At 38.3% G+C, this 26,036-nt stretch overlaps 1 protein-coding gene across 4 annotated transcripts in view; it reads left to right on the forward strand.

The window, feature by feature from the left end:
* ABCB7 (ATP binding cassette subfamily B member 7) overlaps positions 1-26,036 on the forward strand; it is a 120,658-nt gene continuing 94,622 nt past the window's right edge. For 2 of the 4 annotated variants that reach the window (XR_002320349.2, XM_020964519.2), the window contains exon 1: positions 3-342. Coding sequence is in view for 1 of the 4 variants with exons in the window: in XM_020964519.2 (XP_020820178.1) it covers positions 181-342 (162 nt within the window). In the remaining 3 variants the exon portion in view is untranslated. Of the gene's footprint in view, positions 343-26,036 lie in introns of all 4 variants that reach the window. The other 2 variants (XR_013483680.1, XR_013483679.1) reach the window with 2 other exon arrangements.

The raw sequence follows: 26,036 nt of genomic DNA on the forward strand, positions 1-26,036 counted from the left end.
GCGCGCTTCCGCTCCGCTTCCGAGTAGCCGGCCCGCGGGCCAGCGAACAACGGTCCAAGGTAACGGGCGAGGACGCGAGAGAGGTAACTTAAGGTAGTTAAGGTAGCCGAGGGGCGGGGCCGCGGCTCACCCGTCACTATCCCACAATTCTTCGCGTAGTCGCCGTTGTCCCCGCTCAAGATGGCGCACCTGGTGTCGTGTACCCCGGCCGTTGCCGCCGCCTTTCAAAGGCAGCGGCTCTCGGCCGCCCTGCTGCGGCCCCTGGGCTCCGTCCTCAGCCCCGGCTTCGGCGTGACCCGACCGCGGAGGGCTGGCGGCTCGGGGAGCCGCCGAGCCTATCAGGTGAGGAGCCCTGGCCACATGGCTGGCTGAGGAGACTACTGGGCAGGGGGGTCCGGCAGCCAAGCCCGGGACTGGGGGGGAAGGGGCTTGGACGGCGGCGACCCCTCTGGAGGCCTCGGGCCAGAGCGCCGCTGGGGGGCGGGTGACCGAGCCGCTTCATCGGGAAGAGCCCGGAAAGCTCTGGGGTCAGTGAGCGGCGCCTGGGGAGCTGAGGGAGCGCACGGCCGGAAGGAGGGGAGGTGCCAGCCGTGGGCTCCCCGAGGTCGAACTGGGCGGGGCCAGCCCGGGCCATGGGTGGGCTCGGGAGCGCTCCCAGCCCACCCGAAACCCCAACTTTTAGTAAGTTACTTGCCTCGGGCGGCCCAGGTATGAGGAGTTGAGGTGGATTTTGAATCCAGATCCTCTTCTTCCCGATCCAGCGCCCTTTCCATTACATCACAGCTTCCGTTTTCCTGATTTAAGAAAGGGGATAAACACATTCCTGCATGTTCGCCCCTAGGTGTTAACCGACAGACTGGCGAACTGCCTGCTGCTTCCGAAGAGTAAGTAACGGGATGCAGAAGTTGTGTACCCCCAAGCAGCGACTCAGGGTGGAAGTCGATTTTTAAATCGAGACGTAATAAAAACGACCTTTAGACAAATGACGGATTGGGTTGAAACTCTCGTTGGCTGTGTTCCGTGACTGCGAGGCTCAAATCCTGTAGCTCTTGTGTCTGCCTTCACACACTGGGGGATTCCCCCCCCCCCATTCCTATCAATCTGGCTATGGCTTGTCCTTTCTGCCTAAGAAGTTCCGAGGCCTTGTGTGTATTGAAACTATAGAGCCATTTATTCTGTCTGAGGGTTATTAATATGAATGAAATTGTGGCTAGGGAATGTACTTGCACCCTAGCCTTGTCATTTTCTCTAAATATAGAGTGAATTGTTACTAATTTAAGTGTTTTACAAGAGCATATTCTAGTTTCCTTCTATTGTTAGAAATGTTAAATTGTAACAAAATATATCCTAGAAGTAGATACCTAAAAACATATTTAGATTTCCTCTGTCCGTAAAAGTTTCCCTGCGCTCTGCTCCTATCTTCTTAAACTATCCTCTCTCCTCTCCTTTTCAATGTTAGACTCTTAGCTTTCTACTTTTTTCCCTAGCTACTTTATTCAGTTCTTTGGAACCTGGTCTCCAATCCACCACTCCACTGAAACTACTTTCAAAGGTCAGCATTGACCTCTTTTTTTTAAATAAATTTTTATTCATACTTTAAAAAAAAACCATCTACATTTCCCCACTGTTTCCCTACTCTCCATTCCCTCCCAGAGAGTTAACCCTTATAAAGAATAAAAAAAAGAAAGGGAAGGAAAAAAAACCTTAAGTATCCTACAAAAAGAGTCTGACATTGCATAATGTTCCAGTGAACCCAGTGAACTCTCCTCGCTGGCCCCAAGGTAAACTGATCACTAGAAATTTTATCTTGGGAGAAGAATGACTCAGGTTTGGATACTCTATATGTTCTCAATTCATCCTCTGATTGGAGAACAGAGCACTAAACTCCTCCCATATCCTTCTTTTATAGAGCCAACTTTCCTAGTAACTCCATTCTTCATCAGCTGCCCTGCTTAGCTTCTACTCCAAGGAATCACGTGCCCCACTGGGCCCAATACCCCCTGGTCCTCCCCCTTCTCTGCTTTTCAACTTCCTTTTTGTGTGTTGCCTTCCCTCATTAGATCAACTCCCCAGGGGGCCAAGATTTTTTTTCCTTATTTGTATCCACAGTGCTTAGCACAGTGCCTGACACATAGTAGGTGCTGCTTAATGAATGTTTATTGAATTGAATCATTAGGACAAAGCTTAGTCATTGTAATTTTGTAGCATTCAGTTTTTATTGTACTGTTGTCAACAGTGACTTCTTAATTGCTAAATCCAGTGTCCTTATTTCAGTCCTTAATCACACTGACCTTTTTGTAACTCTTCACAGTATTCCTTCTGAATACTGTTACCCTATCATACCCCCTTTGGCTTCTGTGAGAGTCCTCTCTCCTGGTTCTCCTCCTACCTGACTTCTCTGGTTCCTTGTGGTCCTCTCTGGTTCATTGTGGTCCTGCTATTGCCTAAGTATGGGTGTCTCCCAGGGCTGTGTCCTATACACTCTTCTTTCTATGCTCTCTCATTAGTGATCTCATCCTTTCCTTAGAGCTCTGTTATCAAGTCTAAGCAGATGACTCTCACATATATATCTATATCTATATCTATATACATATATATATATATATATCTTAACCCTAATCCCTTTGAAGAGTTCAAGCCCTGCATCACCAACTGTCTGCTTGACATCTTCACTTGCATATTCTACCAACATCTGAAACCCAACAAAAATGGAATTTCCCCCCTCACATTTGACCCTCATGTTTCCATTAATGGTAATGCCATCCTTCAGCACTCAAAACTCAGAATAATCTTTGAACCATACTTCTACCCTGCCCCCTACATCTAATCAGTTCCCAATTTCTTTCAATTTTACTTCTTTAACATCTCTCCATTTACACTGCCTACTCTGATTCAAGCTCTTGTCACTTTTCATTATGATGATATTATGATAGCTTTTTTGTTTTTAAATTTTTTATTAATTTATTTTGATTTATTGACAGTCACTTCCATAAGCTTTTGAGTTTTAAATTTTTCTCCCCCTCCATCTCCCTCCCTAAGACAGCTTGAACAAAACAGAAAAAAAAGAGCAAATAGTATGCTTTGATCTGCATTCTAACTCTGTAGTTCTTTCTTTGGATGTGGATAGCATTTTCCATCATGAGATCTTTGGAGATGTCTTAGATCCTTGCATTGCTGAGAAGGGCTAAGTCTATCAATGTTAGTCATTGCACATGGCTGTTACTGTGAACAACGTTCTCTTGGTTCTGCTCACTTCACTCAGCATCAGACCATACAAGTCTTTCCAGGTTTTTCTGAAGTCTTCCTATTCATCATTTCTTATAGCATATTAGTATTCTATTACATTCATATACCACAACTTGTTCAGCCATTCCCCAATTAATGGGCATCCTCTCAATTTCCAATTCTTTGCCACCACAAAAAGAGCTGCTATAAATATTTTTGTACATGTGGGTCCTTTTCCCATTTGTATGATCTCTTTGGGATACAGCCCTAGAAGTGCTATTGCTGGGTCAAAGGGTATGCACATTTTTATAGCCCTTTGGGCATAGTTCCAAATTGTTCTCAAATGGTTGGATCATTTCACAACTCCATCAACAATGCATTAGTGTTCCAATTTTCCCACATCTTCCTCAACATTTATCATTTTCCTGTTTTGTCATGTTGGCCAATCTGATAGGTGTGATGTGGTATCTCAGAGTTGTTTTGATTTGCATTTCTCTAATCAATAGTGATTTAGAGCATTTCTTTCATATGACTGTAGATAACTTTAATTTGTTCATCTGAAAACTGCCTGTTCATATCCTTTGACCATTTATCAATTGGGGAATGACTTGTATTCTTATAAATTAGACTTAGAGTTCTCTATATATTTTAGAAATGAGGTTCTTATCAGAGACACTGGTTGTAAAAATTACCAGTTTTCTGTTTCCTCCCTAATCTTGGTTGCATTGGCTTTGTTTGTGCAAAAGCTTTTCAGTTTAATGTAATCAAAATTACCCATTTTGCATTTCATAATGTTCTGTATTTGATAGCTTTTTAACTGTTCTCTTTTCCTCTGGTCTCTCCTCCTTCCTTTCTATCCTTTACATAGCTGCCTCATTATTATTTCTAAGATACAGATCTGATGAAGTCATTTTCCTGCTCAAAAAACTCTACTTACTCTTCTCAAAAATCACTACTTTTAGAATAAAATGCAGGCTCAAAAAGAGTCATAGAATTTCAGAATTGGAAGGGACCTCAGCAGTCACATCCGACCCCAAAGAATCTCTTCTTCTTCAGCCTACCTGAAATGTTCATCCTTTGACCTCCAGTAAGGGGAACCCACAACTAGAGGAAATACATAGGCACCTAAGCATAATACGTAGAATAATTCAAAGCTTTTCACAATCAGACTCCATCCACCTTGTTTTTCCTGTCTTGTTTTGTATTATTTGCAGCACTCCAAACCAAAAGGACACCTCAAAAATCAACACTTCATCTCCTGCTGCTGTGCATTTGAATAAGCCATTTCCTCCTCTCTTGAATATACTCTTCTTTCATCTGTGCCTACCAAAGTCTTTTCTTTCCCTTCCCTTCCCTCAAGGCTTTGCTCAGCTACTATGCCACGAAGTCTTTCCTGATTTCCCCATCTAAAAGGGTTCTCTCCCACCTAATTTTTTCCTAGAATTCTTTTCATCTATGGCATCTTATTTTGACTCATACTTGCTCATACATGTATTCCTCTCTCTCCCCCTGTTAAGCTCTCCCCCCACAGTTTTTTTCCCTCGTATCCCCACACTGATTACTGCCTTCCCAGCCTTGTTTTATACTACTGCCTCCTTCGAGTCTATGTTTCAACCAAACTGGCCTGCAAACTGTTTCCTGGACTTGACATTCTATTTGCCACCTCCATATATTTGTGCAAATTGTTCCCAATGCCTGGAGTAGACTCCTTCATCTCTGCCTCTCAGATGCTTGTCTTTCTTCAAGGCTTCTTTTGGGTACCTGTGAAACCTTTTCTGATCCACCCTAGTCTGTTTTCCTGTACTATACTTATGTATTATATACTGCCCCCCTCCATGAACTCTGTGAGAGGCAGAGACTGTTTCCTGTACATTGTAGAGAATTTAAAAATCTTTGTTGAATTTGAGTTGAAGAATTAGTTGAAGAATTGATTTTTGATTCTATCAAAATGATCAATAAACATTTAGATTGTGATTGGAAAAGAAGGTGGGGCTGGTCATGTTGCAAGAAGGATGACAAATGACTAGCCAGAATGCCATACTACTGGTAACCACAAAATGTAGAAAGATATAGAGCAGGGCTTCTTCACCTTTTTTGGGTCATGGCCAGTCAGGTGAAACTTAGGGGTCCTTTTTCAGAATCATGTTTTTAAATGCACAAAATAAAATACATAGGACTACAAAGGAAAGCAATTATACTGAAATAGTTATCACAATATTAAGAAAACTAGTTTCTGGACTCCAGGCTAAGAACTGCTGTCCTAGAGGAAGACCTCAACTCAATCACATTTGATCAATCCTCTGTGGAAATGTAGACAGGAAGCATCACGCAAGAAATCATGGGTAGGCTGCCATCTTTACTGATGGAGAAATGTCCCGTTGCTGAGATAACAGAGTCATTGACTCACTGGTGTACTAAAGAAGTGTACTGTGTGACAAGCCAGACTACTGTGAAAGTTACACATTGAATTTAATATATATTTAACTGTATAATTGATACAAAAAAATTACTTGCCTTCCTAAAGAGAGGGGAGGGGCAAGTGGGAGGGAGAGAATTTGGGACTCAAAATTTTAGAAAAGGAATATTAAAAATTTTTTTACATTTAAATGGGAAAATTTAATAAAAATATTTTGAAAAAATTTAATGTTATTTAAAAAGAAAAGGAAAGCTGCATATAATAGAAATTTGCAGTTTCATGTATGATCTTTTTCTGTTTTATGTATGTTGGAAATGCCCCTTTTATTTGGTGTTTTGTTAAGTTTAGAATAAAAAAAATGTACTGTGTGCTTGGGGCCTGTGAATATAAAGGGATGGGATATAAGGCCCATTCTCCCTTCCTTCTAGGGGCTTATAACTTAGAGTCATATACTTTTTTTTTTTTTAGTGAGGCAATCCAGGTTAAGTGACTTGCCCAGGGTCACACAGCTAGTCAGTGTCAAGTGTGTGAGGCTGGATTTGAATTCAGGTCCTCCAAGGCCAGAACTCTATCTACTGCACCACCTAGCTGCTCTGAGTCATATACTTTTAGGGCTGGAAGAAACCTTAGAGATCATTTCATTCAAGAGATTAGGAGATAGAAGAAGCCCAGAGATAAGTGAAGTGACTTGTCCAGGACCTTGGTTGTAGAATTTAAAATGGAAGGAATCTTAGAGATAATTTAGTTATCTCTTGTTAGAGTGGAAGAAACTGAGACCTAGAAGGGTTAAGTGACTTAACTAGGGTCTCACAGGTAGCAGAGCAGAGGTCTTCTCACTCCAAGTTCAAGACTCAAGCCTTTATAAAACACTTTGGGACACTCAGCTTCTCAAGTTTTGAAGAGTTAAAACCCCAGGTATTGTTATAATTTTATCAAGAATATTGAAATCATGGTGTGTATATATATATATATATATATATATATATATATATATATATATATATATATATTTCCCCCCTCTTTTTAATATGGTTTATTTGCAAAATAGTTTAATCATTAACTATACCTTTACTTGGAAAATGAGCTGCTAAAAATCTATCTGTAGCCTGAAGAAATTTAACCTGTTTTAATTTTGGCCTCTACATACTGCCAAGTTGTGCAGGTCTGGAGTCAGGAGGACCTGAGTTCAAATTTGACCTCAGACACTAGTTCAGTGACCCTGGGCAAGTCACTTAACCATGATTGCCTCCAAAAAAAATAAGTGTACAACCGAGGACAGATCCCTGTGGCACTCTACTTGAAACCTCCCTTCAAGTTGATCTTGATCTATTAATGATTACTCTTCATGTTCTACAAATTTAGAAATCAACTCATTATCTTATCATCTAATTTACATCTCTTCACCTGATCTTTAAAAATAGCAGAAGAGGTAGAATAGAAGGAAACAACCTGAATTGTATTGGATTGCCCTACTGCTGTATGATGTTGGAAGAATTAGGTAGACCTCTCTGCTTTACTCAACTTTTCATTTGGAAGACCAAGAACAATGCTTAGCACCTGCTTATCTGGTGCAATATGGTTAATACAGGTGTATGAGATGTTAGCATTTGGAAACTGCAGGATTTGAAGTGTCATGGTATGTATTTTTAAAACATGATCTTATTTCTTATTGGGGAAGCCTTAAGGACTTGGTGGACCAAAACGTTTTAAAAGAGCTGCTATTCAGACCATATTTTTGATTCATGCAAAAAGTTGAATAGCATCATTGACACTTTCACTTTGATGTTAAGGAGGAATTGCCTGTGGTTCTGAAATCTGAATGAAAGTAGTTCCTTACATCAGTGAAATCACAGGTCTAGGACCCCAATCCCCCATCTCCCACGTCTAACACATTGCCTTGCACATTCCAGGTGCTTAATAAATGATTGTTGGATTGAAATTACATGTGGGGTCCAGTGGAAAGCACCAAACCTGAAGTCACACAACCTGGGTTCAAATCTCAGCTCAGCAACTTATTTTACTACCTATGTAATGCTGGCCAAAGTCACTTAACCTCTCTGGGTTTCAGTTTCTTCATCTGTAAAATGAAGGGGTTGGACTATGTAATCTCTAAGGTCCTGGTCCCATCAAGCTTTAAATCTCTGAACTTGTGAAAAATTGTCCTTTCCCCTTTGGAGAGCTAGCTATTGGTTATTATTCAGAATAACCCTTCAGCTGGGCCTATATATATACATATATCAACAAGTACTTAGTGTTCTTCAACTATCCTTGTTCTGTATTTCTTCTGATTATGACATTATCTCATAACAATCATTTATCAGTTGCAATTTAGTCTTATTTGGGAGTTACTTCAGTCATGTCAACCCATTTACAGATCATCTCACAGCGTGACTTCTAAAAATTTGTGTTTCCAAATTTTGAAGAGAAACCTGTACTCCTGCCTCTCCTTGATTACATTGTACTTATTTTCATATACAAAGTGATCTAACTAACCTACCATTATGTAGGATTCAATTCAGAAAACATTTAAGTACTTGTTCTGTGCAAAATACTATGCTCAGAGATCAGGAAGATAAAAGAATAAACAAGGCTTTTTGTCCTTAAGGAGCATGTAATCCAGTAGGGGTGATAATGTACACAAATAAAGGTATATATGTACATGTCATTGCATAGAAAATAGAGTGATAAATGCATGACAGCCCAGCTCTCATGACTCCTAGTCATACTCATAGCCTTCTCTTTTATTTCCCACTCAAACTTGGTATAGGGCTCTGTATAAAAAGGTCCTGAGTAACTAAACTGCATTTTAAAAAACAGATTTTATTGATATCTTTTGTTTTTACATCTCCTAGATTTCCCTTTGTATCCTTTTTCCCTTTCCCAGAGAGCTCTGTTGTAAGAATTTTTTAAAGAAAAGGAAAAAAAAAGTTCAGTAAAATCAATCAATGCATTGGAAAAAATGACATTATATGCAGTGATTCACTCTGCTGGACCTAGACTTCTGCAAGGGAATGTTGGGAGGTATCATTCAGTTTTAGTCCTTTTGTGGTGGTGGTTCTTTCCATTTATATTATTATAGTAATTTTGTATATTGTTTTCCTGGCTCTGTTTACATTGCTCTCCATCATACATGTCTTTCCATGCTTCTCTGTATTCATCCTGCTCGTTTCTTTTTTAAAAAAATTAACTTATTTTGTTTTAGTTTTCAACATTCGCTTCCATAAGATTTTGAGTTCCAAATTTTCTTTTTTTCTTTTTTTTAGGCAATTGGAGTTAAGTGACTTGCCCCAGGGTCACACAGCTAGTAAGTGTCAAGTATTTGGTCTGAGGCTGGGTTTGAACTCAGGTCCTCCTGACTTCAGGGCCAGTGCTTTATCCACTGTGCCATCTAGCTGCCCAACTTTGAGTTCCAAATTTTCTCCCCATCCCTCTCCTCCCCCACCTCAAGACTGTGCGCATTTGATATAGGCTCTATATATACATTCATATTAAACCTATTTTCACATTAGTCATATTGTAAAGAAGAATTAGAACCAACAGGAGAAACCACGAGGAAGAAGAAACAAAAAAAAAAGGGAGAGAGCAAATAATGTGCTTCTTTCTGCATTCAGACTCCATAGTTCTTTCTTTGGATGTGAATGGCATTTTCCATCATGAGTCTTTTGGAGTTGTCTTAGATCCTTGCATTGCTAAGAGAGATAAGTCCATCAAAGTCAGTCATCACCCAATATGACAATTGCTGTGTACAAAGTTCTCTTGGTTCTGCTCACTTCACTCAGCATCAGTCCATACAAGTCTTTCCAGAGTTTTCTGAAGCCTGCCTGCTCCTCATTTCTTATACCACAATGGTATCTTATCACAATCATATACCGCAACTTGTTCAGCCATTCCCCACTTGATGCGCATCCCCTCAACTTCCAATTCTTTGCCACCACAAAAAGAGCTGCTATAAATATTTTTGTACATGTGGGTCCTTTTCCCATTTTTATGATCTCTTTGGAATACAGACCTAGAAGTGGTATTGCTGGATCAAAGGGTATGCACAGTTTTATAGCCTTTTGGGCATAGTTCCACATTGCTGTCCAGAATGGTTGGATCATTTCACAACTCCACCAACAAATGCATTAGTGTTCCAATTTTCCCACATCTTCTCCAATATTTATCGTTGTCCTGTTTTGTCATGTTAGCCAATCTGATAGGTGTGATGTGGTACCTCAGAGTTTTGATTTGCATTTCTCTAATCAATAGTGATTTAGATGCTCATTATTTCTTACAGCACAGTAATATTCCTTTACATTCATGTAGTAATTTATTTAGCCATTCCTCCAATGATGGGCATCTACTTTGCTTCCAGAAAAAATTCCATTATAAATATTTTTGTGTATATGGAGTCTTTCATTTGTCAATGACCTCTTGGCGGTGAATGCCTAGCAGTGGAATCTTTGAATCAGAGTGTGTGGACATTTTAGTTCCTTTCTTTGTGTATTTCCAAGTTGGTTTCCAGAATGGTTAAACCAGTTGACAGCTCTAACAACACATTAATGTGCCTGTCTTCCCAATCCTTAGAACACTGACTATTCCCGTCTTTTGTCACATTTGTCAGTTTGCTGAGTATGGGTTGAAACCTCAGAGTTGTTTTGATTTGTCAACTGAGGTAATATTTGTAAAGTGCTTGGCACATAGTAGGTGCCATGTAAATGTTAGCCATTATTATTGTTATTATTTACATTATTATTAGTGATTTGGAACATTCAACTTCATTCTACAGAACTCTAGTCACTTTACATTTACAGAAAAACTCTGAGATTTGTCTAAAATTTAGCTATCAAAAGCTTATTAATAAAAGGAAATGCTTCAAGAGGAATATTTGATTTTTAAGGTCAATAACTTTTTTAGCGTTTCATATGGGATGATTTTTAATTGCTAGTGATTGCTAGTCCAGTGCTCTTTCCACTAGATTAGTCTCTGTTTACAGTGAATCATTATCTTGAAAGGTACATTTTAAAAATTGGATTTATTTTTATCAACATTTAAATTACAGGTTTATGAAAATGTACCACCAAATCCAATCTAACAAACATTTCTTTTTATTTTGAAAAAGATTTATAAATGCTTTATTCAAAAGAGTATTTCCAGGTGCTTAAAGAGAAGTTGCAAGTTAATAAGGTTGAAAAAGACTCAGTCTGTATATGCTGCTGTATATTCACCATAAATTTGTGCAAAAAAATCATACATTTCTTTTTTTTAATTAACTTATTTTTAGTTTTCAACATTCACTTCTACAAGATTTTGAGTTTTAAATTTTCTCCTCCTCCCATTTCTTCCCCCCTCCACAAGCTGATATAGCCTCCACATATACATTCATATTAAGCATATTTTCCCATTAGTCATGATGTAAAGAACAGTTTGAACTAATGGAAGTAACTATCAAAATGAAGCAGTAAAAGAAAGCAACAAAGGAAAAGGAGAGCAAATAGTATGCTTCCATTTGCATTCAAACTCTGTATTTCTTTCTCTGGGTGTGAATGGCAATTTCCATCATGAATCTTTTGGAGTTGTCTAAAAATCATACATTTATTTGTTCTGTAAATACCACCCAAGACAAAGGGCAAAATTAAAGCAATAATTCAACAGCCACTGAAACCGATGTCTATTCATTTAGCAACAGAGTTCTTTGGTTGAAGGAAACAGAGGCCATTCAGAGAATGCTGGAAGATATAAGAACAGGGCACAGGGAGCAAGGTGTTGTGGCCAGGTAGTCACACCAGATATTAGACAGGAGTGTTACAGTGACACACTGAAGGTTGGAAACTTAGAGATCTAATATGCCACTAGTACCACTGTAGTTTGAACCTTATTGAACCTTGAAATTGAACCTTATGATTCAATCCTATATTCTTAGGGACCTCAAAGCAACCATTTCCTTAGACCCTTCCCATAGTGAATGAAGACAGTTCCCCAGGCTCAATTTTTCCTCATCTTATGGAGTGTAATGTATAGCTGTGATGGCTTTTGATCTGGCAGGGAACTGGATTCTGGATATGTTAGAGCAGTGTCCTGGAAATTCCTTTCTTCTTATGACACAAGTGAGCTGGTTTCAGGTTTCATCCTTTTCCAACCACCCATCTCCCATTCCTGTTTAATCTCATCATGAGACAGACATATTGTTGTGATATAGCTCATTAGTTTACACTGTCTGCACTGGGATCTGCTGGCAGAAAAGAGACTTTTTTCTTGTCATCCACAAGCTCCTCCTGCATTACCAATTTAATATTAAGATATTCACTCTTCATTGACAGTTTTTTCAAGTAGCTAAAGGTTTTGCTTTTTTCAGTGAGACAATTGATGCCACTCATACTTTTTCTATCCCTAAGCCTGATGAGTAGAAGGATAACCCATCACAAGGCCATGCCCTGAAACTGGTGAAGCTAACATTAATACTCTAGGATCCTCCTTTGTGAATCTAGCAGGACTCTGTTGCAGCATTCACCTCTTGGAATTTTCCATGCACAGAGCCACAGTCAGTGAAGTGCATTGGCTTGTCCAGTGCAGTGGCACTGAAGGCAAAAGCAGGAGCACCATTTCCAAGGTGGTTGTTGTTAAGGGTTAAGCATTTAGTTTGTCTGTTCAAGACTGATAAGCTATGGGGGTTCACAGACAATGAAAAACATTTCCTGCCTAAATTAGGACAATTTGTTGCAACAACTGAAATGAAAGCTCTTTAATTTTGAGAACTTTAAAAATGAGGAGGAGCCTTGATCAAATTCTCTTATTTCAGCTTCCTCATTTGGCAAATACCTCTTCAAATGAGTAATTATGTGGTAACCCTGCATCCTCCTTGGGAAGGGGAAGAGAGAACACATGTTCGAAGAAGATTTATTAAAGGATCTTCTTTACAGCCAGTTATAGGTGGGAGTGAAATGCTATTGGCCTCTGAATCTGTATCTAAATTGAGATGATCGTATGTTGTAGTTCCCCAGATTGAGTGGTTTCAAAGATAGCCTTTTAGCTTTCTCTTTAAAAAAAATTTTTTATATCTTCTGTTTCTTGCATCATCATAGTTATCCCAAGTATCTCTTCCCCTTCCCTTCCCTCTCCCAGCCATCCCCAATGACCAATAGTATTTTTTTAGAAAGAAAAAAAATCAGCACAATAGATAGATACACTGAAAAAGTCTGAAAACATGTAGTGTGTAATAGTTGTGGACCTTCTCTGCAAAAGGGATTGGGAGTGTCCTCTCATATCTCTCCATTCAAGTCTTGTTTGATTTTTGTAATTTTGTTATATTCACTTTTGATTTTTAAAAATATTTTTGTTCTTTTCATTTACATTGTGATTTGGAGCATTCTTTCATGTGGTTGTGAATACTTTGCAATTCTTTTGAGAGCTGTTTATTCATATCCTTTGACCACCTATCTATTGGAGAATGGCTATTAATCTACCTACATATTTATTAATTGTTTTATGTATCTTAGATACCAAATCCTCATCAGAGAAACCTGATACAAAAACCTTTACCCATCGGACCACTTCCCTTCTTATCCTAGATGCATTAATGTTGTCAATGCAAAAACTTTTGAGTTTTGTGTAAATCAAAATTATCTGTTTTATCTTTTGTCATTACCTGTATCTCTTCTTTGGTTAAGGATACATTTCCTACCCATAATTGTGAGACGTATATGATCTGATCTGCTTTTAATTTTTTTATAGTATGATTTTTCATATTAAGGTTGCATATCCACTTAGAATGTATTGTGGAGTGGAGTGTAAAATGTTAGTCTAAACCTAATTTCTGCTAGACTGCTTTCCAGTTTTCCCAGCAGTTTTTATCAAATAAGGAATTTTTCCTAGATAATTTATGTTTTCTGCTTTATCAAACTTGGGGTTATTGAATTCTGTTGTGTCTGATTTTTCCCTTGTCCACTCTATTCCATTGATCTATCACTCTATTCTTTAACCAATACCAGATGGTTTTGATGATTGCTACTTTAGTTTGAAATCTGGAAGTGCTATTCCCTTCATCCCTACTTCTTTTCATCATTTCCCTTGATATTCTAGATTTTTTGCTCTTTCAAGTGATGTTTGTTACTTTATCAAGTTCTAGAAAGTATCCTCTTGGTAATTTGATTGGCATAGCATTACAAGTGTAAACTAATTTTGGTAGGATTGTCATTTTTATGATATTGTCACGGCCTAACCATTAGCACTGAATATTCCTCCAGCTATTTAAGTTGTTCTTTATTTCTTTTTTTTTTAATCTATTTTCAGTTTTCAACATTCACTTCCACAAGCCCTTGAGTTCCAAATCTCCTTCCCCCCTCCCCAAGACGGCATGCAATCTGATAAAGGCTCTACATATACATTCCTATTAAACATATTTTCACATTAGTCATGTTCTAAAGAAGAATTTGTTCTTTTTTAAAGAAATTTTTTAAAATTTTATTAATTTATTTTGATTTATCAATAATCACTTCCATATGCTTTTGAGTTTAAAATTTTTCTCCCCCTTTCTCCCCACCACCCTCCCCAAGACGGCATACAATCTGATATAGGCTGTACGTTTACATTCCTATCAAACATATTTTCACATTAGTGAAGTTGTAAGTAAAAATTAAAACCAATAAGACGAACCATCAGAAAGAGAAAATGAAACTCAACAGAAGAGAAAAAAAATGATAGCAATTCAACTTTCATAGTACTTTCTTTGGATGTAGGTAGCATTTTCCATCACCAGGCCTTTGGAAATGTCTTAGATCCTTGTAATACTGAGAAGGGTTAAGTTTATCAATCTTAGTCATCACACAACGTGGCTGTTATCGTGTACAAAGTTCTCTTGGTTCTGCTCATTCACTCAGCATCAGACCATACAAGTCTTTCCAGGTTTTTCTGAAGTCAACCTGTTCATCATTTCTTATAGCACAATAGTATTCCATTACATTCATATACCACAACTTGCTCAGCCATTCCCCAATTGATGGGCATCCTCTCAATGTTCTTTATTTTTTTAAGAAGCACTTTGTAATTGAATCTATGCAAGTCTTTTGTGTACTTTGGGAAGTTGATTCCCAGATATTTTATGCATTTTGTTATTTGGAATGAGATTGCCCTATTATTTCTTCTTGTGTTTTGTTATTATCAGATAGAACTGCTGTTGATTTTTGAGGGTTTATTTTGTAGCCTGCAGCTTTGCTGAAACTTTTCTCAATTAATATCTTTGCAGATTCCCTAGGATTTTCCAAGTATACTATCAGTTCATCAGCAAATAAGAATAAGTTCTGTCTCCCCTTTACCTACCTTTGTGCCTGTCTTATTGCTGTTGTTAGCATTTCCAGAACTATATCAAATAATAGTGGGAAGAATGACTAACTTTGCTTCACTCTCATGTTTATTGGAAAAGGTTCTAGTGTATTCCTGTTCTTTATGATGCTTACTTTTGATTTTAGATAGATGGTTTTCACATTATAAAAAGGTCCCTCAATGCCTATACCTTGTAGAGTCTTTAGCATAAAAGGATTTTGTACTTTGTGGCTTTTTCTGCATGCATCTATTGAGATGATCATGTGGTTTTGGATGTTTTGATTTTTAATATGATTAATTATACTGATTCTTTTCCTAATGTTGAAGCGTCCTTGAATCTCTGATATAAATCCTACTTGATCGTAATGAATGATTTCTTGAATAAATCACTGTAGTCTGGCTTTCCTTTTTTTGTGTAGGAAAAAGGCCATCTCTGACATGTGCTAGAGATGCTCTTTCCTTTTTTGAAGGTTCAGGATGGTGATTGGTCAGGAACAAAATGTTATCCATTACCACCACTACATCCAGGTTTATGCTTGGGGAGTCTTTGAACAAAGTAATTGATTAAGAGGGGTGAGGGTAGGGGAATGGGATGTTTCCCAGTTTATTCAAGGGTAGTTAATGAGGGAAAATGTTTAGGTTCTTATGAATGATGCCAGATGTTATGGGGCAAAGAGGGAGAGACCGTGCTTGGTTTTAGAGGTGAAAGAAAAATCCAGAGACAGTTGACCCCTACAGGATATGTGTCAATTATTTGGCAAGTGCCAGGAGAATCTTTTGGGTTGTTCTCAGACAGTTCGGTGGCATAATGGATAGAGTGCTGGGCCTGGAGTCAGGAAGACTTATTTTCCTGAGTTCAAATCTGGCCTCAGACAATTATTAGCTGTGTGACCCTGGGCAAGTCACTTAACCCTGTTTGCCTCAGTTTCCTCATCTGTAAAATGAGCTGGAGAAGGAAATGGCAAACCACTGAAGCATCTTTGCCAAGAAAACCCCAAATGGGGTCATGAAGAGTCGAACCCAACTTGAATGAGTGAACAACAAGAAGTGTTTTACAGACCTTGAAGTGCTTTATAAATGCTAAAAATTAGCTGCTATTATTCTTTAAAGTGAGGAATCAAAAGCTTTATAGAGGTGTTTTTTTTTTCTTGGAATTCTGGAATAGCATTTGAAATGCTAACTCAGATTCCTTGGGTGAAGGGGGAAATAAACTTACAATGCACAAAGATCTTGTCAAGGGGATAAAGGCCTTACTTATTAATATAATTATGTATAAATACTTGATAGCAATCAGCATTGATTCATTTACATTCTTTAAAGTGAGGAAGAATAGCACTTGCAAATACAAAGTTCTGAGAAGCAAAGTCATATCCTTACACACGTAATAAGAAAATGCTGTTGACATGCAGATACCAGATATTATGGAAATCATTACAGCAGTTAAAATTTTGTTAGCTACCAGACTGACCTTAAGGAGCTTATTTACATCGTATACTTTCTTCATAGCATCTTTACTATAATCCAAGAAATCTTTGATGGCATATTTAATAGTCAGTTTAAAATTTCCTTCAGGAGAAATTAAGGAAAGCCTCCAGCATGTTCAGTGGGCCCCCTATACTGAGACACAGAAGATGGACAGGGAGAGCCATCTCTATCATTTGGAGGAACTTCTGAATTGTTGAGATTTCAGAGCCAATTGAGTGTAAACTTTCTTCATTTGCTTGTGATTGGCATTTGACCTTTTTGGCTCTGGAGTAAGGATTCTCTCACTACTCTGGGTTGTATAGGATGTTCCCACTGAAGTACCTCATCTTTTTTAAAGGATGCTTATCCTAGATATATTCCATTTGGCTGCTATTTATAGAATTATAAAATTCAGGAGTTAGAAGAGAGCCTAATTAGGGATCATCTAGTCTTATGCTTCATTTTCCAGGTAAGGAAAATGAAGCTGGGGGGGGGGTCAAGTGATCACCCAAGTTAGTAGTTAGTGGCAGAGCTGGGAATCTAATCGAGACCTGATTCCAAATCTATTGCTAGTTTGTAGTTTATTTTTTAAAAGTACTTTAAAAAACCTTTATTTTAATTTTAATTTTTTGGTTTTATGTTGTAGTCACTCCTTAAAATAACCCCACCTCCAGATTGAACCTTCCCATGTGCCCCTCCAAAAAAAATTAGCAAAAAAACCCAGTGCAAGTGCCTGAGTCTGACAATGTTATATAGCACTTAATGAATGCTATTTCATTTGAACCTCAAAACAATCCTGAGAAATCCATTGTTTTTGCTACCATCCTAGTTTCATCTCATCCATAATGTTGATGTTCATTGTGACTTTGTAGACAGGGATAGGAGCTTTAATTGGTTCAAGAGGGAGTTCATTTCTACTAGCTGCTGATGGATGAAGGTTCAAAGGTATTATTTTCAGTCTGATCCTCACATTAGCTGAAGTAGAACAAGTCATGGTATACTGCAGAGAACACTATACCAGGAGTTGTTCGAGTCCTCATTCTGCCATTTCCTAGCTACATGACCTTTGGGAAAATCAGGTTTTCTCTCTGGGTCTCAAGTTCTTCATCTGTAAAATGATGAGTTTGAACTCTATAATCCTCAAGGACCTTTTCATTGCTATGATTCTGTATCAGAACTGTGTAAGTGAAATCACCTATTGTATTCATGATTGGTGAGGCTGTTAAGTGGGATATCTGGAAGCCTCTGGGACTGTTGAGAAGACCAAAAGATCAATCATATTTATGTCACTGTTCTGTGTTTTGAATTAAAAGTAAACTTTAGGTTAAAAGTGTATTTCAGTGAAGCTGTAGTTAGATTATGTTGCCCAAAACCTTGGATAGCTTTTCAAGTTGGGCCATTATACCCTTTTCTTGTCAGCATCTGTTTCATATTAGATATTGGGCCATGCCACAATCCCCCCAGTGGGATAGTGTCATCGAGTATCGCTTTTTAATGTAATAGTCAAAACACACACAGTTTTCTTGTCTTGCAAACTTTGAGTCACTTCATTAGCACTGTGTCTTTTGAGGGGAAAATTAACTTATAATGACAGAGTACCTTGAGGAATAAGATATTAAAATTCAAGGTTTATAGTAATGCCATGACTACAGGTTGTACTTGAGCTATTCATCATTACATACATTTTATGGAAAGGGGGACAGCTCTGTTCTCATGGTTGAGTTCTCTTTGAGAAGTATTTGCTTTGACAATTTTATTTGTGTGGACTATGATTTCATCTGTGCAAATAGGCAACTTAGCTGTAATTTATAGCTTTATAGAGTTGTCTAGGGCACTGAGAGATGAAGTTATTTATCTCAAGTCACACAGCCAGTGAACATCAAAAGTAGCCTGTGAACCGAGGCCTCTTCTACTCCAAGGTCTGCCCAACTTTCTACTATATCACTTATACCAATAATAACTTTTAACACTCATCTTTTATTGTATTTACAAGCAAACATAGCTTTTTTATGTTTAAGAAGCTTCTTTAACAATTATTCCAGCATACTGTCTTGTTCCTGCCATTTTTTCTCCCCTCCCACCATTCCAATCAGGAGATTCTTTCCTAAAGGCTAGGTTCCTGGGATTCGTGGCTTCCTCCTAGTTACTTATCTTGTGACGCCCTTTTCCCATCTCCAAATGCAGGCCTATTACTGTCTAATATGAAGGTAGCCAATTAATATTGGCTAGAGAGTAGAGAATAAATGTAATGGTAACATGCCAAAAAAAAAATGAAACTGGACATCAGGAGAACTGGCTTATGGCCTCAATTTTGCCCCTAACCAACTATTTGACTTTGGGCAAGTCATTGCTCTTCCTCTTGACTTCAGTTTTCCTCATGTATAAAATGATGGGCTTGGAAGGAATCAGTGTTCTCAAATCTCTGATCCCTGTGACAAAGTTTTAGTATTCAACAAAACTTTTACTACCAAAGACCTTTCACTAATTAAAACCTTCTAACTTAACACAGCTTTTCCTCTCCTCTTCTTCCTTTCCATTGTATTCACTTTCCATCATTGGCTCCATACCTCCAACCCTTTAACTATCAAGAATTGCTATGTTGAGGTTGTAAAAGGTAGGATGATTTTTTAAAAAAGAATTTAGATAGTTTATTGGTCTGTAGTATATTTTGGGCTAGAAAATATTGTACTAGATGATCTTTGAGGTACAGTTCTGACATTCCTGACAGATGCCAATTTCATAGGTACTTTTTTTGTTGGTGCAGGCACAACCAAGATCCTATAACGTAGCACAAGTATCTCTCCTGTTTTACAGATTTTTAACTTGTGTGACTTCTTGTTTATTTTCACATAAATCTTCCATTGAGAATCTACCCAACATTTTGCATACCTTTCCTCTTTTTAATCTTAAGGGCACCAATGTTCTACTTGGTCTGTCAGTCTCTTATCTTGCTTCATGATTGGCCCATCTTTTCTGGTCATACCTATCCTTGATAATGTCTTTCAAGCTTCTCTTGGCACATGGGATTCAAGCTGGAATGGACCTTAGACATCACCTAGTCCAGACTCCCTACCATCATAGTGCCATACATGGAGAGGGAGAAATGAGCTTCATCTGGTTCAGTGCACTCATCTACAGATGTGGTAACTAGGGCCCAGAGAGATTAAGCGATTTGTACAAAGTCACACAGGTAGTAAGTGCCAACTGGGATTCAAACCCTAGCTTTCTGAATTCCCATGCAGTGAGCTTTCCACTTCATTCACCATGCTGCCTTGTTTTGATAAGATGAAGAAACATGGTCAGAGAGGGCTAAATCCCACATGTAGTGATCCAGAAAGCTCAAGTCCTTTGCCTCCAAATTCAGTTTTATTCTTATTCGACCAGGCTGACTTTCACTTTTTGAAAAGTGATTGATGAAGATAGCTTGTGTGCTACACTTCATATTTAAAACCTAAACTGGGAGGGCAAATGAATCTAACCCATATGAATTCCAAAGATGGACAAACGAAAAAGCAGCACCAGCTAAGGAAAAAAATCATATCGATTCATAAAAATGCAGCTGACTCTTCACTCTACTTTAGAGAATTTCAAACATGTTAAAAAACAAGCTTGCATTGCATGTGAATCAGCCAGCAACAGTGATCAGCTCTACAGCAGGCTCAATATTAGAAATATGAGGTTTTAAATCTCTAACTTCAAAACCTTTGGGTCTGTTTTTCAAAAAAATTCAGGTACTCTTAATCCAGTCTAACTCAGTCCCTAAATAGACTTGTCAAAATGCATAAAATGTAGTTGCTAGCACACACTGATTAAATTAAGAAGTACTTAATTAAGAGGTATTGAACTCAAACCAAAGGAGGGGGGAGCTACAAAGATCTCAAGAATTTTGTTATTTTCATTACTCAAATGAGAGGCTTTGTGCAATTTAGAAGATTAAAAAAAAAAAAGGAAAACCAAATTGTGAAGGGCTTTGGGTTCTTTAAGCAAATATTGTGGAGGGGTGAGGATAGGGTAGGGTGGGGAGAAAAGAAGAAAAGGAGGAGAAGAATGGAAAGCTCCCTTTTTTTCTTCTGCTAGTTTTATAGCCTCTGGTTAATGACCAGAAAAAGGGGAGCATTGGCAGCTATATAGTAGCTTGTAGGTTAGATGGCTTTAGCCTACTTCCTTGATACTTAGCAAGATTTCTTTTCTTTTCTTTTTAAAATTTTATTTATTTATTTTATATGTGTGTGTGTGTGTATATGTATGTGTGTATTTTTTTTAAGCAAGATTTCTAAAGTCTCTTCCAGCTCAAAGTCCTATGCGTGACCTTCTAAGAGGGCAGTAGTTTGAAATGTTCTCCCCCCAACATATTTAGTTGGAATGTGACTTGAAGTAGTCAATATATACATACATATATATTTATGTATATATGTGCTATGTAAAGTTCTATAGAAATTCTAGTTATTAATAATGATCACTGCTGTCAAGGATCTTACAATCTGTCTGGCAGACAGAACACAGCAGGTGGGTAAAGTAGGTAACAATACAAGCTAGTAGATGATATCTGAACATCTGACATCGAACCCCTTAGGTTTTCAGAGTAGGGAGAGATGACCAGTGGGCTTGGGAAGTCAGTGAATTCAATTACACTTGGCAAATAGCAGAGAAGAGGATAATCTTATCCCGGCATAATTGTTCGCTCCAAAGAGTCCTGTGAGAGTTGTTGTGCTCTGGGCTTCTTGGGGGTTACAGGGTACAGGGAAAAAGTGTGGAAGTGTCCTCATCCCTCCCCCCAACCCCATACTCTGGGCAAAGCCCCTTTCACCCCTTGCTAGTTAAAGCTTTGTTAAGAAAAGTCTTCTCTGTTGAGAGCCTCTGACTGAAACCCATCCTGGGTCTTCCTGCTCTCCTCTGCAGAAGATCTTTTTTACTCATGGGTATGCAGTCATAAAGAGGACTTCTTATTGGGACACTTAAAAAATGTTGATTTGTTTCTTCCAGCAGTGTTGCATCATATAGAACATACCATCATATGTGAGTTATTGACATACTATGTGTAAAGCACTTATCATAATTCCTGGCACATAATAGGTGCTTAATAAATACTTGTTTCCTTCCTGTTTCTTTCCTGCCATGTGTGCCAGTAATAAAAATTCCCCACTCCTATAAGCTCTATGGATTGGGACCTCATTGTCTACCTTGGGGGAGGGAAGTGAAGTATAACTGCATTCTGGATGTGACAGTTATGCTCAGACCTGGAAAATGTTGATGTGATCACCTGCTAATAGAACTTTAGGAACGGAAGGGGGAAGTTGTGAAAAAACTCAGTTTCATAACTAGAAAAGGGAAACCACAAAGACTTGACCCAAACTAAATTACTTCTTCAACACTCTACAAACCTCCCAAATACAAGCTAGCATTTGTGATATAGAAGCCCTACCTACCAAATGGTGTGATGGAGAGAGAGAGAACATTAGGTTTAGAGTCAGAGGAACCAGTGTTCAATTCCTGACTCTGTTACTTGAAAGTCACTTAACCCCTCTGGGATTTCATCTCCTCATCTGTACAATGAGGGATTGGAGTAGGTGGCTCTGAGGTCCTTTCTAACTCAACATCTTTGATCCTATGATACTATAACCTGCCTCATTCTCAATATGTCCCCTATGAACTACATGGTCTTTGTCCCTTAGAAGCGTATAGACTTGGAAGTCTGTCTTTAGGGGCAGCCAGGTGGCGCAGTGGATAGAGCACCGGCCCTGGAGTCACGAGGACCTGAGTTCAAATCTGGCCTCAGACACTTGACACTTACTAGCTGTGTGACCCTGGGCAAGTCCCTTAACCCCAATTGCCTTTTAAAAAAAAGTGTATCTTTATAGATTCACAATAAATACCCAGCACATTATAGATGCCCAGGTGTCTGAAGATATTTTTCCTTTTTACAATTTGAAAATATATTGAATAATTATAAAAACCAGGAGTAGTGCTTAGTATGATTTGGTATTTTCATATGCATTCTTTAAAATTCTGTGCTCAGTAATAAAGGACAGTAGGTTTAATTAAGATAATTGATGTAAGTAGCATAAATCAAATTTCTGTAAGTGGTCAAACTAATAAAAAATACAATGTCAGTTTAAGTTGTGGGAAAATTAATTTGCAATAAGTAAGGCTGTATACAATGGAAAGCTCACTGGATCGAGAGTCAAGAGATATCTGTCCCTAGATAGCCTGTGTGACACTTGGACGAGTTATTTACCCATACTTGGGCCTTGGTTTCCTCTTCTGGAAAATTAGGAAAATTTGCAGTTTCTTCCAGATCTAACTATTGGTGATCCTGTAACTAGACTTAATCTGTAAGGACCTTTCCAGCTCAAATTTTTATGATTTTATGAAGATACTCGTAGAAAAAGCAGTGACAGATAATGGCGATTAAGACACTAGTTGAGTGCATATACTTGGCCACTGTCCCTCCCATTAAATACCTAGAGGCCAAGGCTTAATAGTTGGGACTCAAAGTGTTGATTTTCTGTGTCCTGTTGCCTTTATCTGTTCTAAAACTGTTAAGTGAGCAGGTAAAGGTGACAAGGAGTGTAAATGAAAGATTTATTTAATTTGTAGAATGTTGGATATAAGCAGGCTAGTACATGTTATCAGATATCCTTCTTATGAGAAGCAGAGTGGTGTAGTAGATAAATCACTGAGCTTGCATTCAGGAAAGCTAGGTTCTAATTCCACCTCTAATGCTCACTAGCTATTTGGCTTCAAGAAAGTCACTATAGGCCTTAGTTTCCTCATCAGTGAAACAGGGGGCTACTAATGCTTGTACTAGTGACCATTCACCCAGGTTTATAACCTTGAAATCGTCTTCATCTCTTCACTCTTCTCCAACTTATCTATTCAGTTGCCAGATCCTGTTGATTCTCCCTCTATTATGTCTCTCTTGTCTGACTCCTTCCCTCCTACTCGTGTGGCCACCAATTTAGATGGCCTTACCATGTCACCTGGACTTTTGTCATATCCTCCTACAAAGTTTGCAGTTTGACCCCTTTCCAAACCTTACATACACCTGCTGAAAGAATCTTCCTAAAGCACGGATTTGATCATGTCACCCCTGTACTCAACTTCTGTGGCTCCCAGTTGTGTCTAGGTAAATATAAAGTATTTGTTTGGCATAGATAGCCCTTCACAGTCTAGCTGCGATTTGCCTTTCCAAATGGACAAGCCATTACTCCCTCTTTATGCTTCATTCATATATTCTAGCTAAACTGGTCTACCTGTCCCTTAATTAATTAATGAATTTTTAAACCTTCACTGTGTGCTAATCAGTGTGGATACAAATACAAAAGGGAAGACATTCACTGACTGCCCTTAAAGAACTACATTCTTTTTTTTAATATATAATTTTTTATTTTTTTAATTACATGTAAACAAATTTTTAACATTCTTTTTTAAAATTTTGAGTTCCAAATTTTCTCTCATTCTCCTCCCCTCTTCTTGAAAAAGCAGTTTGATACAGATTAGACATATGTAATCATGCAAAACATTTCTGTATTAGCCATATTTCAAAAGAAAATGCAGACCAAATAAACAAGAATAATAAAGAAAGTTCTAAAAAAAAGTATGTTTCATCCTGTATTCAGATGCCATCAGTTCTTCCTCTGGAGATGGATCGCATTTTTCATCATAAGTCCTTAGGAATTATTTTGGAAGATTGTATTGCTGAGAATAGCTAAATCATTCACAGTTGATCATCATACAGTGTTGCTGTTACTATGTACAGTGGTCCCCTGGTTCTTCTCATTTCACTTTACATCAGTTCATCTAAGTCTTCCCAGGTTTTTCTGAAACCTTTCTGTTCCTTCTTTCTTCCTTCCTTCCTTCCTTCCTTTTCCTTCCTTCCTTTTCCTTCCTTCCTTCTTTTCTTCTTTCTTTCTTTCTTTCTTTCTTTCTTTCTTTTTTTTCTTTCTTTCTTTCTTTCTTCTTTCTTTCTTTCTTTCTTCTTTCTTTCTTTTCTTTCTTTCTTTCTTTCTTTCTTTCTTTCTTTCTTTCTTCCTTTCTTTCTTTCTTTCTTTCTTTCTTTCACTTTTTGGTGAGGCAATTGGGGTTAAGTGACTTGCCCAGGGTCACACAGCTAGTAAATGTTATGTGTCTGAGACCAGATTTGAGCTCAGGTCCTCCTGACTCCAAGGTCAGAGCTCTATCCACTGTGCCACCTAGTTGCCCCCTGTTCCTCATTTCTTATAGCATAATTGTATACCACAATTTGTTTAGCCATTTGCCAATTGATGGGCATCCCCTCAATTTCCAATTCTTTGCCACCACAAAAAAAGCTGCTTGAAATTGTTTTGTATGTATAGGTTCTTTTCTGTTTTCTTTTATCTATTTGGGGTACAGATGGAGTAGTGGTATTGCTGGGTCAAAAGTATGCACAAGAGTTTACATTCTAATGGAGAAGACAGCATACAAAGGAGATCAGTAACCATGGATTATTTTAGCTTCAAAAGTTATGGTGAATGGGGCCATAGGAGAGTATCCAGATTATGGTTCCAGAGCTGGAAAGGGATTGTGGTAGAGGAGAATATGCAGGCAGCCAGGTGGCCAGGGAGTAGAGTGAAATGTGGCTAGAGCTGGCCTAGATATAGCAAGACAAAATCACTCACCAACCAGGATGACAGGACACTAGGATGAGTTCCAGAGCTAGTGTGACGTCACATTTCCTACTCTGTGCCTCATTACCATTGTACACTTGTGTCCACTTTTCCACAGATAGTGTTTGAGATTTGTGTCCCAGGTTTGTAGGGGAATGTTTTGTAACTACTATTTCTACTGTGCTTTCTTAGTGAAAACTGTTGCTTTGAGCTAATTTTGTCTACTGACTCTTCTGGGAACTTGTGAGCCGTAGTTTTAGGAGTGGGAGCTGGCAGGATACCCCTTGAAGCATGCAGATTTTTCACACATTCTCCAATCCTATGGGATTGTGGGAGAGCATACCCCAGATTTAAGTTGGGGGAATGTGTTTAGCTATTTTTCTTGCTCTGCAATCTTAATACATGCCATTGCTTTGAGCTAATTGCATCTACTGGCTGACTTCTTTCTCTTCCCTTTCTGGCTGTCCTCCATGTCTGGAATGCTTGCCTTCACCTCTGTGTCTCCGAATCCTCATGTCCTTTCAAGATTCATCTAAAATGTCGACACCTATATAAGGCCAGTTATTAGTACCCTCCTTCTTCCCCCATTTTTTTCTTTGTATTTTGCTTTGTAGATAATATAAGCCCCTTGCGAAAAGGGACTCTTTTGGTCCTTGTAACCTCAGTGCCTAACAAAGGGCCTAGCACATAGCAGGCCCTTAATAAATGTTTCTTGATTTGAATTACTATCTACTTCACCGAGGTGTTAGAAGAATCAAACCAGGTAAAATATGTAAAGCTTTTTAAAAATAAAATTTAAAGTGCTAACCCTAACCCTAACCCTAACCCTGTATGAGACAACAAATTTGAATTTATGTTCTGTGACTAACTTATGCCTGGAAAAATTGACCTCCCTGAACCTCAGTTGTCCATCTGTAAAATGGGAATAATAATACTTATACTACCTACCTCATAGGGTTGTTGTGAAGATGAATGCTTTGTGAATCTTAAAGTTCTATAGACATGTA

This window comes from Phascolarctos cinereus, unplaced genomic scaffold (assembly GCF_003287225.1).
Source record: "Phascolarctos cinereus isolate Bilbo 61053 unplaced genomic scaffold, phaCin_HiC Scaffold_8;HRSCAF=390, whole genome shotgun sequence".
NCBI classification, from domain to species: domain Eukaryota; kingdom Metazoa; phylum Chordata; class Mammalia; order Diprotodontia; family Phascolarctidae; genus Phascolarctos; species Phascolarctos cinereus.